The 18,953-nt window shown below is 43.4% G+C and overlaps 1 protein-coding gene across 2 annotated transcripts; it reads left to right on the forward strand.

Moving 5' to 3' along the window:
* Positions 1-16,972: 16,972 nt before the first annotated feature.
* On the forward strand, positions 16,973-18,651 carry LOC132644111 (CBL-interacting serine/threonine-protein kinase 11-like). Of its 2 annotated transcripts, XM_060360668.1 has the most exons (2): positions 16,973-17,852; positions 17,974-18,229. In XM_060360668.1, exons 1-2 carry the CDS (start codon positions 17,141-17,143, stop codon positions 18,081-18,083), a joined length of 822 nt encoding a protein of 273 aa, XP_060216651.1. In that variant the 5' UTR covers positions 16,973-17,140; the 3' UTR covers positions 18,084-18,229. The 2 variants fall into 2 exon arrangements, with proteins under 2 accessions (XP_060216651.1, XP_060216650.1); XM_060360667.1 differs by having other exon boundaries at positions 16,975-18,651.
* Positions 18,652-18,953: the final 302 nt, after the last annotated feature.

The following is an 18,953-nucleotide window of genomic DNA, read 5'->3' on the forward strand; positions in this document are numbered from 1 at the left end:
TCCCAACGTTGGCCCAAATGCGACGCCATATGCGACATCTGCGAGTCGCATGTATCACCTGCGAGTCGCAGGTGAAGTCGCGCCTGGTGACAGAGAGTTGAACGTTTTGGGGTGCCTCATCTGCGAGCCGCGGAACACCATCGCGGGTTGCACCTGCGAGTCGCAGGTGGTGTCGCACCTTGTGACAGAGAATTGACATTTTGGCTGCATCAACCGCGAGCCGCGGATCACTATCGCAGGTTGAACCGCGAGTCGCAGGTGCTGCACATGCGTCGCGGGTTGCACATTTCAGGTTTTTCAACTTTAATTCTCTTTGATTTCAATTCTCAAAACAAAAATTTCTTGATCCTTAGTTGATGATATTGTGTCCCTAATCCTTTGGTAGGGAACAAAAAAAAAAAAAAAAAATTTAAGTCCCAACGTTGGCCCAAATGCGACGCCATATGCGACATCTGCGAGTCGCATGTATCACCTGCGAGTCGCAGGTGAAGTCGCGCCTGGTGACAGAGAGTTGAACGTTTTGGGGTGCCTCATCTGCGAGCCGCGGAACACCATCGCGGGTTGCACCTGCGAGTCGCAGGTGGTGTCGCACCTTGTGACAGAGAATTGACATTTTGGCTGCATCAACCGCGAGCCGCGGATCACTATCGCAGGTTGAACCGCGAGTCGCAGGTGCTGCACATGCGTCGCGGGTTGCACATTTCAGGTTTTTCAACTTTAATTCTCTTTGATTTCAATTCTCAAAACAAAAATTTCTTGATCCTTAGTTGATGATATTGTGTCCCTAATCCTTTGGTAGGGAACAAAAAAAAAAAAAAAAATTTAAGTCCCAACGTTGGCCCAAATGCGACGCCATATGCGACATCTGCGAGTCGCATGTATCACCTGCGAGTCGCAGGTGAAGTCGCGCCTGGTGACAGAGAGTTGAACGTTTTGGGGTGCCTCATCTGCGAGCCGCGGAACACCATCGCGGGTTGCACCTGCGAGTCGCAGGTGGTGTCGCACCTTGTGACAGAGAATTGACATTTTGGCTGCATCAACCGCGAGCCGCGGATCACTATCGCAGGTTGAACCGCGAGTCGCAGGTGCTGCACATGCGTCGCGGGTTGCACATTTCAGGTTTTTCAACTTTAATTCTCTTTGATTTCAATTCTCAAAACAAAAATTTCTTGATCCTTAGTTGATGATATTGTGTCCCTAATCCTTTGGTAGGGAACAAAAAAAAAAAAAAAAAAATTTAAGTCCCAACGTTGGCCCAAATGCGACGCCATATGCGACATCTGCGAGTCGCATGTATCACCTGCGAGTCGCAGGTGAAGTCGCGCCTGGTGACAGAGAGTTGAACGTTTTGGGGTGCCTCATCTGCGAGCCGCGGAACACCATCGCGGGTTGCACCTGCGAGTCGCAGGTGGTGTCGCACCTTGTGACAGAGAATTGACATTTTGGCTGCATCAACCGCGAGCCGCGGATCACTATCGCAGGTTGAACCGCGAGTCGCAGGTGCTGCACATGCGTCGCGGGTTGCACATTTCAGGTTTTTCAACTTTAATTCTCTTTGATTTCAATTCTCAAAACAAAAATTTCTTGATCCTTAGTTGATGATATTGTGTCCCTAATCCTTTGGTAGGGAACAAAAAAAAAAAAAAAAAATTTAAGTCCCAACGTTGGCCCAAATGCGACGCCATATGCGACATCTGCGAGTCGCATGTATCACCTGCGAGTCGCAGGTGAAGTCGCGCCTGGTGACAGAGAGTTGAACGTTTTGGGGTGCCTCATCTGCGAGCCGCGGAACACCATCGCGGGTTGCACCTGCGAGTCGCAGGTGGTGTCGCACCTTGTGACAGAGAATTGACATTTTGGCTGCATCAACCGCGAGCCGCGGATCACTATCGCAGGTTGAACCGCGAGTCGCAGGTGCTGCACATGCGTCGCGGGTTGCACATTTCAGGTTTTTCAACTTTAATTCTCTTTGATTTCAATTCTCAAAACAAAAATTTCTTGATCCTTAGTTGATGATATTGTGTCCCTAATCCTTTGGTAGGGAACAAAAAAAAAAAAAAAAAAATTTAAGTCCCAACGTTGGCCCAAATGCGACGCCATATGCGACATCTGCGAGTCGCATGTATCACCTGCGAGTCGCAGGTGAAGTCGCGCCTGGTGACAGAGAGTTGAACGTTTTGGGGTGCCTCATCTGCGAGCCGCGGAACACCATCGCGGGTTGCACCTGCGAGTCGCAGGTGGTGTCGCACCTTGTGACAGAGAATTGACATTTTGGCTGCATCAACCGCGAGCCGCGGATCACTATCGCAGGTTGAACCGCGAGTCGCAGGTGCTGCACATGCGTCGCGGGTTGCACATTTCAGGTTTTTCAACTTTAATTCTCTTTGATTTCAATTCTCAAAACAAAAATTTCTTGATCCTTAGTTGATGATATTGTGTCCCTAATCCTTTGGTAGGGAACAAAAAAAAAAAAAAAAATTTAAGTCCCAACGTTGGCCCAAATGCGACGCCATATGCGACATCTGCGAGTCGCATGTATCACCTGCGAGTCGCAGGTGAAGTCGCGCCTGGTGACAGAGAGTTGAACGTTTTGGGGTGCCTCATCTGCGAGCCGCGGAACACCATCGCGGGTTGCACCTGCGAGTCGCAGGTGGTGTCGCACCTTGTGACAGAGAATTGACATTTTGGCTGCATCAACCGCGAGCCGCGGATCACTATCGCAGGTTGAACCGCGAGTCGCAGGTGCTGCACATGCGTCGCGGGTTGCACATTTCAGGTTTTTCAACTTTAATTCTCTTTGATTTCAATTCTCAAAACAAAAATTTCTTGATCCTTAGTTGATGATATTGTGTCCCTAATCCTTTGGTAGGGAACAAAAAAAAAAAAAAAAAAATTTAAGTCCCAACGTTGGCCCAAATGCGACGCCATATGCGACATCTGCGAGTCGCATGTATCACCTGCGAGTCGCAGGTGAAGTCGCGCCTGGTGACAGAGAGTTGAACGTTTTGGGGTGCCTCATCTGCGAGCCGCGGAACACCATCGCGGGTTGCACCTGCGAGTCGCAGGTGGTGTCGCACCTTGTGACAGAGAATTGACATTTTGGCTGCATCAACCGCGAGCCGCGGATCACTATCGCAGGTTGAACCGCGAGTCGCAGGTGCTGCACATGCGTCGCGGGTTGCACATTTCAGGTTTTTCAACTTTAATTCTCTTTGATTTCAATTCTCAAAACAAAAATTTCTTGATCCTTAGTTGATGATATTGTGTCCCTAATCCTTTGGTAGGGAACAAAAAAAAAAAAAAAAAATTTAAGTCCCAACGTTGGCCCAAATGCGACGCCATATGCGACATCTGCGAGTCGCATGTATCACCTGCGAGTCGCAGGTGAAGTCGCGCCTGGTGACAGAGAGTTGAACGTTTTGGGGTGCCTCATCTGCGAGCCGCGGAACACCATCGCGGGTTGCACCTGCGAGTCGCAGGTGGTGTCGCACCTTGTGACAGAGAATTGACATTTTGGCTGCATCAACCGCGAGCCGCGGATCACTATCGCAGGTTGAACCGCGAGTCGCAGGTGCTGCACATGCGTCGCGGGTTGCACATTTCAGGTTTTTCAACTTTAATTCTCTTTGATTTCAATTCTCAAAACAAAAATTTCTTGATCCTTAGTTGATGATATTGTGTCCCTAATCCTTTGGTAGGGAACAAAAAAAAAAAAAAAAAATTTAAGTCCCAACGTTGGCCCAAATGCGACGCCATATGCGACATCTGCGAGTCGCATGTATCACCTGCGAGTCGCAGGTGAAGTCGCGCCTGGTGACAGAGAGTTGAACGTTTTGGGGTGCCTCATCTGCGAGCCGCGGAACACCATCGCGGGTTGCACCTGCGAGTCGCAGGTGGTGTCGCACCTTGTGACAGAGAATTGACATTTTGGCTGCATCAACCGCGAGCCGCGGATCACTATCGCAGGTTGAACCGCGAGTCGCAGGTGCTGCACATGCGTCGCGGGTTGCACATTTCAGGTTTTTCAACTTTAATTCTCTTTGATTTCAATTCTCAAAACAAAAATTTCTTGATCCTTAGTTGATGATATTGTGTCCCTAATCCTTTGGTAGGGAACAAAAAAAAAAAAAAAAAATTTAAGTCCCAACGTTGGCCCAAATGCGACGCCATATGCGACATCTGCGAGTCGCATGTATCACCTGCGAGTCGCAGGTGAAGTCGCGCCTGGTGACAGAGAGTTGAACGTTTTGGGGTGCCTCATCTGCGAGCCGCGGAACACCATCGCGGGTTGCACCTGCGAGTCGCAGGTGGTGTCGCACCTTGTGACAGAGAATTGACATTTTGGCTGCATCAACCGCGAGCCGCGGATCACTATCGCAGGTTGAACCGCGAGTCGCAGGTGCTGCACATGCGTCGCGGGTTGCACATTTCAGGTTTTTCAACTTTAATTCTCTTTGATTTCAATTCTCAAAACAAAAATTTCTTGATCCTTAGTTGATGATATTGTGTCCCTAATCCTTTGGTAGGGAACAAAAAAAAAAAAAAAAAAATTTAAGTCCCAACGTTGGCCCAAATGCGACGCCATATGCGACATCTGCGAGTCGCATGTATCACCTGCGAGTCGCAGGTGAAGTCGCGCCTGGTGACAGAGAGTTGAACGTTTTGGGGTGCCTCATCTGCGAGCCGCGGAACACCATCGCGGGTTGCACCTGCGAGTCGCAGGTGGTGTCGCACCTTGTGACAGAGAATTGACATTTTGGCTGCATCAACCGCGAGCCGCGGATCACTATCGCAGGTTGAACCGCGAGTCGCAGGTGCTGCACATGCGTCGCGGGTTGCACATTTCAGGTTTTTCAACTTTAATTCTCTTTGATTTCAATTCTCAAAACAAAAATTTCTTGATCCTTAGTTGATGATATTGTGTCCCTAATCCTTTGGTAGGGAACAAAAAAAAAAAAAAAAAATTTAAGTCCCAACGTTGGCCCAAATGCGACGCCATATGCGACATCTGCGAGTCGCATGTATCACCTGCGAGTCGCAGGTGAAGTCGCGCCTGGTGACAGAGAGTTGAACGTTTTGGGGTGCCTCATCTGCGAGCCGCGGAACACCATCGCGGGTTGCACCTGCGAGTCGCAGGTGGTGTCGCACCTTGTGACAGAGAATTGACATTTTGGCTGCATCAACCGCGAGCCGCGGATCACTATCGCAGGTTGAACCGCGAGTCGCAGGTGCTGCACATGCGTCGCGGGTTGCACATTTCAGGTTTTTCAACTTTAATTCTCTTTGATTTCAATTCTCAAAACAAAAATTTCTTGATCCTTAGTTGATGATATTGTGTCCCTAATCCTTTGGTAGGGAACAAAAAAAAAAAAAAAAATTTAAGTCCCAACGTTGGCCCAAATGCGACGCCATATGCGACATCTGCGAGTCGCATGTATCACCTGCGAGTCGCAGGTGAAGTCGCGCCTGGTGACAGAGAGTTGAACGTTTTGGGGTGCCTCATCTGCGAGCCGCGGAACACCATCGCGGGTTGCACCTGCGAGTCGCAGGTGGTGTCGCACCTTGTGACAGAGAATTGACATTTTGGCTGCATCAACCGCGAGCCGCGGATCACTATCGCAGGTTGAACCGCGAGTCGCAGGTGCTGCACATGCGTCGCGGGTTGCACATTTCAGGTTTTTCAACTTTAATTCTCTTTGATTTCAATTCTCAAAACAAAAATTTCTTGATCCTTAGTTGATGATATTGTGTCCCTAATCCTTTGGTAGGGAACAAAAAAAAAAAAAAAAAATTTAAGTCCCAACGTTGGCCCAAATGCGACGCCATATGCGACATCTGCGAGTCGCATGTATCACCTGCGAGTCGCAGGTGAAGTCGCGCCTGGTGACAGAGAGTTGAACGTTTTGGGGTGCCTCATCTGCGAGCCGCGGAACACCATCGCGGGTTGCACCTGCGAGTCGCAGGTGGTGTCGCACCTTGTGACAGAGAATTGACATTTTGGCTGCATCAACCGCGAGCCGCGGATCACTATCGCAGGTTGAACCGCGAGTCGCAGGTGCTGCACATGCGTCGCGGGTTGCACATTTCAGGTTTTTCAACTTTAATTCTCTTTGATTTCAATTCTCAAAACAAAAATTTCTTGATCCTTAGTTGATGATATTGTGTCCCTAATCCTTTGGTAGGGAACAAAAAAAAAAAAAAAAAATTTAAGTCCCAACGTTGGCCCAAATGCGACGCCATATGCGACATCTGCGAGTCGCATGTATCACCTGCGAGTCGCAGGTGAAGTCGCGCCTGGTGACAGAGAGTTGAACGTTTTGGGGTGCCTCATCTGCGAGCCGCGGAACACCATCGCGGGTTGCACCTGCGAGTCGCAGGTGGTGTCGCACCTTGTGACAGAGAATTGACATTTTGGCTGCATCAACCGCGAGCCGCGGATCACTATCGCAGGTTGAACCGCGAGTCGCAGGTGCTGCACATGCGTCGCGGGTTGCACATTTCAGGTTTTTCAACTTTAATTCTCTTTGATTTCAATTCTCAAAACAAAAATTTCTTGATCCTTAGTTGATGATATTGTGTCCCTAATCCTTTGGTAGGGAACAAAAAAAAAAAAAAAAAATTTAAGTCCCAACGTTGGCCCAAATGCGACGCCATATGCGACATCTGCGAGTCGCATGTATCACCTGCGAGTCGCAGGTGAAGTCGCGCCTGGTGACAGAGAGTTGAACGTTTTGGGGTGCCTCATCTGCGAGCCGCGGAACACCATCGCGGGTTGCACCTGCGAGTCGCAGGTGGTGTCGCACCTTGTGACAGAGAATTGACATTTTGGCTGCATCAACCGCGAGCCGCGGATCACTATCGCAGGTTGAACCGCGAGTCGCAGGTGCTGCACATGCGTCGCGGGTTGCACATTTCAGGTTTTTCAACTTTAATTCTCTTTGATTTCAATTCTCAAAACAAAAATTTCTTGATCCTTAGTTGATGATATTGTGTCCCTAATCCTTTGGTAGGGAACAAAAAAAAAAAAAAAAAATTTAAGTCCCAACGTTGGCCCAAATGCGACGCCATATGCGACATCTGCGAGTCGCATGTATCACCTGCGAGTCGCAGGTGAAGTCGCGCCTGGTGACAGAGAGTTGAACGTTTTGGGGTGCCTCATCTGCGAGCCGCGGAACACCATCGCGGGTTGCACCTGCGAGTCGCAGGTGGTGTCGCACCTTGTGACAGAGAATTGACATTTTGGCTGCATCAACCGCGAGCCGCGGATCACTATCGCAGGTTGAACCGCGAGTCGCAGGTGCTGCACATGCGTCGCGGGTTGCACATTTCAGGTTTTTCAACTTTAATTCTCTTTGATTTCAATTCTCAAAACAAAAATTTCTTGATCCTTAGTTGATGATATTGTGTCCCTAATCCTTTGGTAGGGAACAAAAAAAAAAAAAAAAATTTAAGTCCCAACGTTGGCCCAAATGCGACGCCATATGCGACATCTGCGAGTCGCATGTATCACCTGCGAGTCGCAGGTGAAGTCGCGCCTGGTGACAGAGAGTTGAACGTTTTGGGGTGCCTCATCTGCGAGCCGCGGAACACCATCGCGGGTTGCACCTGCGAGTCGCAGGTGGTGTCGCACCTTGTGACAGAGAATTGACATTTTGGCTGCATCAACCGCGAGCCGCGGATCACTATCGCAGGTTGAACCGCGAGTCGCAGGTGCTGCACATGCGTCGCGGGTTGCACATTTCAGGTTTTTCAACTTTAATTCTCTTTGATTTCAATTCTCAAAACAAAAATTTCTTGATCCTTAGTTGATGATATTGTGTCCCTAATCCTTTGGTAGGGAACAAAAAAAAAAAAAAAAATTTAAGTCCCAACGTTGGCCCAAATGCGACGCCATATGCGACATCTGCGAGTCGCATGTATCACCTGCGAGTCGCAGGTGAAGTCGCGCCTGGTGACAGAGAGTTGAACGTTTTGGGGTGCCTCATCTGCGAGCCGCGGAACACCATCGCGGGTTGCACCTGCGAGTCGCAGGTGGTGTCGCACCTTGTGACAGAGAATTGACATTTTGGCTGCATCAACCGCGAGCCGCGGATCACTATCGCAGGTTGAACCGCGAGTCGCAGGTGCTGCACATGCGTCGCGGGTTGCACATTTCAGGTTTTTCAACTTTAATTCTCTTTGATTTCAATTCTCAAAACAAAAATTTCTTGATCCTTAGTTGATGATATTGTGTCCCTAATCCTTTGGTAGGGAACAAAAAAAAAAAAAAATATCATTATTTCAAATTGATACCTTGGATCAATTGGGGCTTCCTAGTCGTGTTTTCAAGTTATCACCTACCCGGGCCCGAAATTTAGTTATTTTCCCGATTTTTGCATTCCAATTTTCTTGTGTCTCTTAACTAGTAGCCATTTAGTAGTTGTTCCTATTTGTGTTGCTAGTTCTTGTGTCCGCATTTCTTTCGTGCCAATTCTTTCGTGCTTTTTTTTTTTTTTTTTTACTTCGTTGTCATTTCTTGGCTCAAGTGCGTTTGTTTTATTGAGTCGTCCTCGTTCTTTTTGATAACAAGAATCTATTCCGACCAAGGGTAGAATTTGAACCTTTGTGACTAGTCAACATTAACAAGCACACAATCTTTGGCGGAAGCAATTTGTGAGGCAATCAAAGGTGCGCATACTTGAGCGATTGTGAGTTGATTTTACTAATCTAACGTGTTTGTTTGCTTTGTTGAGTGTCTTAATAGGTACAATGGCTACGGAGGATGAAACTGGAGTTCCCACCGGGGAACTCACACTAGCTGATGTAATGAGAGCCTTACAAGCCTTGAACGATAAAGTGGATAGTATGGGTGGTCGAATGGAAAACATGGGTGGTCGAATGGAAAACATGGGTGGTCGAATGGAAAACTTGGGAAGTAGGGTGGAAGCAATTGAAGGAGGTAGTAGGGAGGTCTCGTATTCTCCCCAAGTGCAATACCAAGGTGGCACAAGTGGAGCTACTCGAAGCACTTCACCTACAGTGTCACCCGACACCTTCCATCATCTATATAACCCCACTTCCCAAAACACGACTCTTACCCCACCAAACAACATTCCCATAGGCCAACGGAACACCCTACTCCAACAAGATCAAGCTCCAAATGACCCACATCCAAATGCCCCACCCCTAAATGACCCCCACCCAAATGCACCAATGCCACCCCAAAACCATCCAAACATCCAACAACCAAATGAGGAAGGGATAGAGGAAGCTCTACTTGAGCACGAACATTATGGTGACCAAGGTTGGAGGCCACGAGGGCAAGCACAAGGAGGTTATCGAGGAAGGGGGGGAAGGCATGGTCCTAACCCTCACATGGGTAGGCAAAGAGGGTACCAAGCTCGTGAAGGGTACCAAGGTCGTGACCATCAAGGTTATGACGATGATGGAGATTTTAATAGGAATCACGGTTATGGCGGAGGGCGAGACACGAGTCTCAATTCCATCAAGGTTACTCTCCCAACCTTCAAAGGAAGTAGTGATCCCGATACATTCCTTGATTGGGTGATACATTGTGATAGAATCTTCTTGACGAATGACATGTCCGAGGTGAAAAAGGCTTCTTACGCCATTGCTCAATTCGAGGGGTATGCCTCCACATGGTGGGAAACTCAAGTGAAGGCAAGAAGAATTATTGGACTCCCGCCCACACCTACTTGGGATGAATTGAAGGAGGCCATGCGGCGTAAGTATGTCACCGAACGCTACAAACAAGAACAACTCAAGAGGGTGTATACCTTAAGGCAAAACAAAAAGAGTGTGGAAGAATACTATGATGAGTTTCAAATTGTCAAGATGAGAATCGACTTTGACGAGGATGAGTTAAATGCTATGACTCGGTTCCGAGCCGGGTTAAATGGTGACATTGTCTCCCAAATGAGACTCCACAACTATGGGAGCATTGAAGAAACCCTTCAAGCGGCTATTGAAATTGAGGAGGGTCTCAAGGAGGACAAAATCAATAAATCAAGGGGCTATGTGAGTTCATGGAACCATAACAAAGAATGAGGAGCTTTCTCCTCCAATTGGCAAAAGAATAAGGGCCCCATGCAAGAAGCCAAGAAACCATTTGTGAAGAATTCTCAAGTTGAGAAGCAAGTTGACAAGCAACCTCCGAAGTTTGCTCCAAAAGAAGGAGGTACGAAAACTCCTATTCAATGCTTTAAATGTCATGGCTTCGGTCATAGAGCAAGTGAGTGCCCTAATCGTAGAGCGTTTATTTTGAAAGACACTTATAGTGAGGATGAGGAAGAATGTGAGGAAGGGGATGAAGAGGGCAATCATGAGGATGAACATCATGATAGTGAAGGGGATGGTGTTGAAGGTGATGATGAGCCTATTGTACCTCTATATGTGGTGCGACGAACCATGATAAGTAAAGCAATGGATGACCCAAGTCAACGGGAAAATCGCTTCCATTCCAAGTGCATCATTAACCAAAACACTAGCATCATGATCATTGATAGTGGGAGTTGTGCCAATGTTGCTAGTACCACCCTTGTTGATTTCTTGAAACTTCCCACCACCCGCCATGAAAACCCTTACAAACTTCAATGGCTCAATGAATGTGGTGAATTGAAGGTGACTAGACGAGCTATCATCAAATTCGCGGTTGGGAAGTATCATGATGAGGTGTTGTGTGATGTTGTTCCCATGCAAGCGTGTCATCTTCTACTTGGCCGACCATGGCAATATGATAGGTCCGTCAACCATAATGGGCGAACTAACCAATACACCCTTGGCCACAATGGTGCCAAACATGTCTTGAATCCCATGACCCCCTCCCAAGTGGGTGAGATCTATAACAAAATGAGGGAGTTAAAGGAGAAGGGACATGGTGCATTGCAAAAGAAGAATGTGGGGGACGAGGGAGTAGAGGAGAGTAGTTCTCAAGAGTTGAGTGGAAAGAAAGGAGAGCTTAGAGGAAAAACTAAGGTGTCGCTTTTGGCGAATTGTGGGGAAATTAGGGAGGAATTGGGGGAGCGTCAACCGGTGATTCTCCTCATGCATAGGGACTATGCATTGCACACTAATGAACTAACCCCTTCTTTTCCTAGCTCTATTTCTTCTCTTTTGCAGGAATTTGATGATGTGTTCCCAATGGAACTCCCAAAGGGGTTACCACCCTTGAGGGGAATTGAACACCAAATTGACTTTGTTCCGGGGTCTCAATTGCCAAACAAGCTAGCTCATAGAGCTAACCCGGATGACACTAAGGAGCTTCAAAGGCAAGTGGATGAGCTCCTTGAAAAGGGAGTTGTGAGAGAAAGCATGAGTCCTTGTGTCGTGCCCGTGATTTTGGTGCCAAAGAAAGATGGATCATGGCGTATGTGTGTTGATTGTCGGGCCATCAATAAGATAACGGTAAAGTATCGCCATCCCATACCCCGTCTTGATGACATGCTTGATGAGTTAAATGGTTCATGCATATTCTCTAAGGTAGATCTTAGGAGTGGGTATCATCAAATCCGGATGAAACCCGGAGATGAGTGGAAAACCGCATTCAAGACCAAGTTTGGTCTATATGAATGGTTGGTGATGCCTTTTGGTCTCACTAACGCTCCTAGTACTTTCATGCGATTGATGAATCATGTGATGAAACCTTTTATTGGCAAATTCGTGGTTGTTTATTTTGATGATATTTTGGTGTATAGCAAAACCATGGATGAGCATGTTAGTCATTTGAAATGTGTGTTTGAAGTGCTTAGACAAGAACAACTTTATGCCAATGTTGATAAATGTTCCTTTTGTGTGGATGAAGTTGTTTTCTTGGGATTTGTCGTGAGCTCAAGGGGGGTTGAGGTTGATGAATCCAAAGTAGAAGCCATAAGAAATTGGCCCACTCCAAAATCCATTGGAGATGTAAGAAGCTTTCATGGCTTGGCTAGTTTCTATAGGCGTTTTGTTAAAGGATTTAGTACCATAGCCGCTCCTTTGACCGAGGTAATCCGAAAGGACAAACCTTTTTCTTGGGGTGTGGAGCAAGCTAATGCCTTTGAAACTTTGAAACAAATGCTTAGCTCCGCACCATTGTTGCAATTACCCGATTTTGACAAAATATTTGAGATTGAATGTGATGCAAGCAAAGTGGGTGTTGGAGCCGTTTTAATGCAAGACCAAAAGCCCATAGCCTATTTTAGTGAAAAACTCAAGGGAGCGACTTTGAATTACACTACCTATGATCTTGAGTTGTATGCCTTGATTCGTGCTTTGGGAAATTGGCAACACTACTTGTGGCCTAAAGAGTTTGTAATTCGGACCGACCATGAGTCCTTAAAGCATCTTAAGGCCCAAGGTAAGTTGAACAAAAGGCATGCCAAATGGGTTGAATTCCTTGAAACCTTCCCTTATGTAATCCAATACAAAAAGGGAAAGGATAATGTAGTGGCGGATGCCCTATCAAGGAAACATGTTTTGATTAATACCTTGTCTTCCAAATTGATGGGTTTTGAAAGCTTGAAGACATTGTATCCCGAGGACCCCGTCTTTGCCAAAATCTTTCTAGATTGCGAAGAATGGGAAAGGGAGAGGTGGATTAAGGATAGGTCTTCTACTCCCTATTCCAAGTTTGATGGTTTCTTGTTCAAGAACAAGCGACTATGTGTGCCCATGAGCTCTTGGAGGGAGTTATTTGTGAGAGAGGCACATAATGGGGGATTGATGGGACATTTTGGGATTGATAAGACTTTGGGGATTCTTGAGGAACAATTTTATTGGCCTCATATGCGGAGGGATGTGGCTAAGATTTGTGGCCAATGCATTGAATGTCGCGGCGCCAAGTCTAGACTCCTTCCACATGGTTTGTATACCCCTCTCCCCACCCCTCAACAACCTTGGGTTGATATTTCGATGGATTTTGTGTTGGGTTTGCCTAGAACCAAAAGGGGTAAAGATAGCATCTTTGTTGTGGTTGATCGATTTTCTAAAATGGCTCATTTCATTGCTTGTCATAAAGTTGATGATGCTCCTCATGTTGCCTCTTTGTTTGTTGAACATGTGGTAAAGTTGCATGGTATTCCCAAAACCATTGTGAGCGATAGGGATCCAAAATTCCTTAGCCACTTTTGGAAAGAATTGTGGGGACGACTTGGTACTAAATTGTTGTTTTCTACCTCTTGTCACCCACAAACCGATGGCCAAACCGAAGTTGTCAATAGGACCTTGGGTTCTATGCTTAGGGCCATGGTTAAAGGAAAATTAACATCTTGGGAAGATCAATTGCCTTTGGTTGAATTTGCTTACAATAGAGTCATTCATAGCACTATTGGCATGTCACCTTTTGAAGTCGTTTATGGTTTTAACCCCCTAACCCCTTTAGATCTAATCCCTTTATCTCAAGATATTGTGTTGAGTTTAGATGGAAACAAACGAGCCGAGGCCATGAAGAAGTTGCATGAGAAGGTGAGGCTTCACCTTGAGAAAAAGAATCAAGAAACGGCCAAGAGAGCAAACAAGGGCCGCAAACGAGTTGTGCTTGAACCGGGTGATTGGGTTTGGGTACATTTCCGAAAGGAGAGGTTTCCCAACAAAAGAAAGACCAAGTTGATGCCTAGAGGAGATGGTCCATTTGAAGTACTTGAACGACTCAATGATAATGCATACAAAATTGATCTTCCACCCGAATACCAAGTTCATAACACCTTCAATGTGTGTGATCTCTCTCCTATGGTGGTGCAAGATGTTGATCCCTTATATTTGAGGACAAATTCTCTTCAAGAAGGGGAGAATGATACAACTCGAATGGCATCAAGACCTTTTACAAGGAGCCAAGCGAGGGAACTTCAAGCTATGCAAGCATTGTTCATGAGGAGGGACATACTTGAATACACTCTAACACCTTCCCGGGGATTGCAAGTATTCATGATAGCATGGGAGGATGGTTTGGAGAAGAGGTTGGAAGATGGTCATACTTTCAATGTGACTATTACTTGAAGATTTGCAAATTCAAGTTTTGTTCCCAAAAGAAGACACCCAAACAAGGCCCTTACTTCATTAAGGGTAAAAGTGTAATAGTGTAGTTGTCTTCTTTTGAACCTTAGTATAAGTAGTAGTCTATTTCATTTGGAAGACTTAGTCTATGTTGAATATTGATGTCTTGAAATTGTGAACTCTTTTGAGTGTTGAGAGCTTGCTAAGCTAGAGATTGTGAATCTTGTGAGAGGATTGGTTATTAGGGTATCAAATCCCTATTGGTCATCCTAAGAGTTTGGTGCTCTTTAGTTCCTAAATTAGAGGTCAAGTTAATTCAAGAACTTTGGTTGCTAATTTGGGTCTTTAGTTGTGTCAAATTATCTATCCTTTATGTTTCTTGTCCTTTTTTCTTCATCTTCGTATGGAATATTGTATCAAATGGGCTGCCATCCTCTTGAAGTTATCAATGGGGTAGTCAAACAAAATTAATAAAGTGTAACTTCCTAGGTGCATAGAAGACTACCATCACTTTGTTCAATAATGAATTAAAGATAGCCAAAATAGCATTAAATGAGCTTCTAGAATCACTAAATTGGGATGCAGACTTAGCTCCTTCTTTGGACAAATTTTGGGCCACAATCCAACTCCTCTTGGTCTTCAATTTGGGCCTCAAAATAGTTGTAAGGCTTCTCCATAAGATCTACTTTTGCTGGAGCTCTTCCTCCATCAGAAGACATGTTTTCATTGTTAATTTCATCCCGTTAAAGCATCTTGATAGTCCATGTCTTCAATGGATTTAAGCTTTCTTGGATGTTATCATTCTCCCACTCTTAAAGAAGATCCGTCCTCGAATCTTGGCATTGGCTGTATTTCTCCTTAATGAATTTGAGCCTCCACAGTTGCTATCACCATGTACTAGAAATCAAACCAAGGACTTTCCAGCATTGCAAGCCATGATCATGGAGGATGAAGCTTTGGAAGCACTTGAAAGACATTCATTGGAGGGCCTTCAAGCTATGGAAGAAGGCTATAAGAGCCCAAAAACCCAAGGCCCAATGTTTTCCCCCTAAAGAAGCCCAAACGTGTGAAGTGTGGCTATAATTGCAAGCATGGATAGTTAAATGCAAAAAGTGGCTATTAGTTAAATAATGTGACTAGGATTGTAAAGGAAATACTATATATACTTGCCTTAGTCATTTCATTCCTTAGTTTTGACTGGAGTGTTGATGAGATACTCAGTTTGAGTGATACTCAAATCTTAGGATTATTAAATTGATAGTTGATTAAGGTGGATTCCTTTGTTTCCTATTGAAAACCTCTTTCCATTGATGCTCATAATAGAATTGCTCATTTGTGGATTCATTTGATTAACTCTTGTTGAATTTCAAATAGTATAGGTTCTTTAGTAGGATTCAATTGGGATGTTTGGCTCTCTGTATCCAAGTTTGTCCATAAATCCTTTACTAAATGGGTCTTGCTTCTATCCTTTCTATTCTTATCTCCAATTAATTCTTCTTGTCTTAAGCGAATTTTGTGTATGATTTTTAGAGTTTCCCTCTAGGAATCGTATCAACATGGAACTAGAATTGAAATAGAAGGCTTTATCGACGCATATACAGGGAAAGAAAGAAGTTCCAATGGTTGAAACTTGATTGGATTCATTCAAGGGTGGAAAGTACTTCTATATAAACATAACATGCTGATAGCTTTGCACTTTAACCTCAACCACAAATCACAACATTCTAACGAGAGTCTAAAGTGAGCGCAGTCAACACTTTGTCTTAGATTGTGGTTCCATTTATTTAATTTTGCAAGTATTGTCTAGTAGGTGTTCGTTGGTTAAATTGTGGTCATAGGCGGACTGTTCATGGAACAAGTCCTTAGGTTATCTATAACCTTCACAAGGCTCCTGATTTAGAAGAGAAGAGAAATTCAAGTAAATCTTATGAGAGATAGGTCGTGGTTTTTGACTTCCTTGAGCAAGGAGTTTTGCACGTAAAAATTCTTGTGTTGATTTACATTCTACTGCATTACCTACTTATGCAAACTGCTCTAACAACCAGATTCTTAGAGTGCATTGGAGTAGGCCGATCCTAACAAAATGTAGTATATTTTGATTCTTAAAAGTTTGTTTTTGTTTATTATGCATGTTTAATCTAGTTACACTCAATTAGGAGTGATTGAGTGTCAGTCACATACTCGTAGGATTTGGATCGTGACAACAATTTATACTAATCACATGTGTATAAGAAGAACCGATTTTGATTGGAGCCAGTATGCCAAAATTATAATCTTGCTTTCAACTTTACCACAATTAACCATTGGACATTCAAATAAAGGGAAAATTTTACTTTAATCCCTCTAATATAAATAAATTTTAAATTTGTTCCTCGTGATATATGACTAAGTAAATTCTATCTTCAATTAATTAAAATGTGCTTTTTTTTATTTTTATTTTATCTCGCTACATGTGAATCTCACAAATTTAAAGAATAATATATCAATACATCATTTGACACCATGTGTCATGTTAACTTGTAATGTTACACTATATTTGAGGATAATATAGTTATAAAAGTGGCCAAGTATAACATACCGTTTTATAATTGGGAAAAACACACATTATAATAAAAGGTCAAAATTTGCTTAGTCATATATAATAAGAACAAAATTTTAAAATTTGCAGATAATTGAGTGGCCAAACTGTAGGTCAAATAAAAGAAACTAAATATTCCCTCGGAAAAAAAAGGTATAACAAATTAAATATGAGAAACATTTTCTTTAAAAATTAAATATGGATGAAACAAATGACAGACACGTATAAATAATTACAAATGAGAACTTTTCAATTGTTTGACTTACAAGAGAATAGAAAAGAGTAACAAAATTCTCATCCACTAGTAGCAAAGGAGAGAAAAAGAGAGTTGTGTGGCGATAATCAATTTTATAATTAAACTAATTACTTATTTAAAAAGGAAAAAGTCAAAAATGAATGGCACCTATATATACCAAACAAAGCCGCTAAAGTCGTAGGATTCAAACATTTTCACAACAATCAATAAATAAATAGACAACCCATTCCCATTTCCCATTTTTGAGCTTACCGCTCCTTTTATTTGTTCTTCATCGATCACAGATCAATTGACAGACTATCTTTGTACGATCCCAAGGCATCGATCGATCTAGACCGATGCCTGAGATCGAACAATTTCCCAAGGGCATGGCCCCTTGTAAGAGTAGCAGCTTATTTGGTAACTATGAGTTAGGAAAGTTACTTGGTTGTGGCGCATTTGCTAAGGTTTACCATGCTAGAGACATTAGAAATGCCCAAAGTGTTGCAGTCAAAGTTATCAATAAGAAAAGAATTGCCAACCCAACTTTGATGACAAATATCAAACGTGAAATCTGCGTTATGCGTCGACTATGCCACCCCAATATTGTGAAGCTTTTCGAAGTTTTGGCCACAAAAACTAAGATCTATTTCATCATGGAGTTTGTCAAAGGAGGAGAATTGTTTAGTAAAATTTCCAAGGGTCGGTTCAGTGAAGATCTCAGCTGTAAGTATTTCCAACAACTCATCTCAGTCATACAATATTGTCATTCTCGTGGGGTATACCATCGTGATCTAAAGCCAGAAAATCTCCTTGTTGATGAAAATGGTGATCTGAAAGTTTCAGATTTTGGACTTAGTGCCTTAACGGATCAAGTACAACAAGATGGACTATTGCACACGCTTTGTGGAACGCCAGCATACGTAGCACCAGAGATTCTAACGAAGAAAGGATATGATGGAGAAAAAGTGGATATTTGGTCATGTGGGATCATTCTTTTTGTGTTAAATGCTGGTTACTTGCCATTCAACGATCCAAATCTAATGGTCATGTATAAAAAGATTTACAAAGGTGAGTTTCGATGTCCCAAATGGATGTCATCCGATCTCAAGCGATATTTATCTCGCCTTTTAGACAATAATCCCCTGACAAGAATTACCATTAATGACATTATTGATGATCCTTGGTTCAGGAAATGTCTCAGATGTGTTAAATTCTTTGAAGAGGATATTGACTACTCTAACAGTATTGATCACACTAAGGAGCGCCCTCAAGATATTGATATTAAGAAAACATCCATGAATGCATTCGATTTAATTTCATTTTCTTCGGGATTGAACCTTTCCCCATTATTCAATGAGTCTTTTAACCCAATGGAAAATTCGGAAAAGGTTGTGGTTAAAGGGTCACCGAAGAAAATAATAGAGAAAGTGGAGGAGTTTGCAAAGAAGGAGAATTTTAATCTAAAGAGGATGAGACAATGGGGAATGGAGATCAAAGTGCAAAATGGTAAATTTACCATGACCATTGATATTTACAGTTTAACAGATTTTTTGGCAGTTGTGGAAGTTGAAAGAACATATGGGGATGCTGGATTGTATAAAGAGCTATTGAAAAATAAAATTAAGCCAATAATTCTAGGGCAACAACTACCAGAACTCCTGGCTTCTGGTAGCTAGATTTCACATGCATCTATTGGATCTTGTTTTTTATTTTTATTTTATTACATTTATTGAATATGTAATGCGTATGAAAAAAGAAAATGAAAAGCAATATTCGTTAGTGTGCTTTGTAAATTACAAAAATATATGTGTGAAAAGTTATTAAAGGACATGGGAAGTTTCATCAAATTCCCATACTATTAGTTAAAGCAAGTTTTTTTTTGTTTTTTTGCTTCCTTTTATATATGGTTGGGAAGTTCTCATCAACCAAGGAATAAAACGTCATTATTGATGCCTCTTGTTTGTTTATTGTTATCTTTTATTTTTTCCCTCTTGATTGCTTAAGTTAAAGAGTGGTAGTGTTGAGAATAATTGATTGCTTACACCTTGAATTTTATTATTTCAAAATAAGGACCAGCTTCTATTTACACTCTTTTTTTTTCGTTTTTTTTTTTTTTTTTTTGCTCACATTCTGGCAACTATCTTTGTTGCTCTCTCTTATTTCTCACTT

This window comes from Lycium barbarum, chromosome 6 (assembly GCF_019175385.1).
Source record: "Lycium barbarum isolate Lr01 chromosome 6, ASM1917538v2, whole genome shotgun sequence".
Taxonomy (NCBI): domain Eukaryota; kingdom Viridiplantae; phylum Streptophyta; class Magnoliopsida; order Solanales; family Solanaceae; genus Lycium; species Lycium barbarum.

Bases quoted from the DNA above. Each gene is read 5' to 3' on its own strand.
- LOC132644111 (XM_060360667.1), top strand. From the start codon at position 17,141: ATGCCTGAGATCGAACAATTTCCCAAGGGCATGGCCCCTTGTAAGAGT.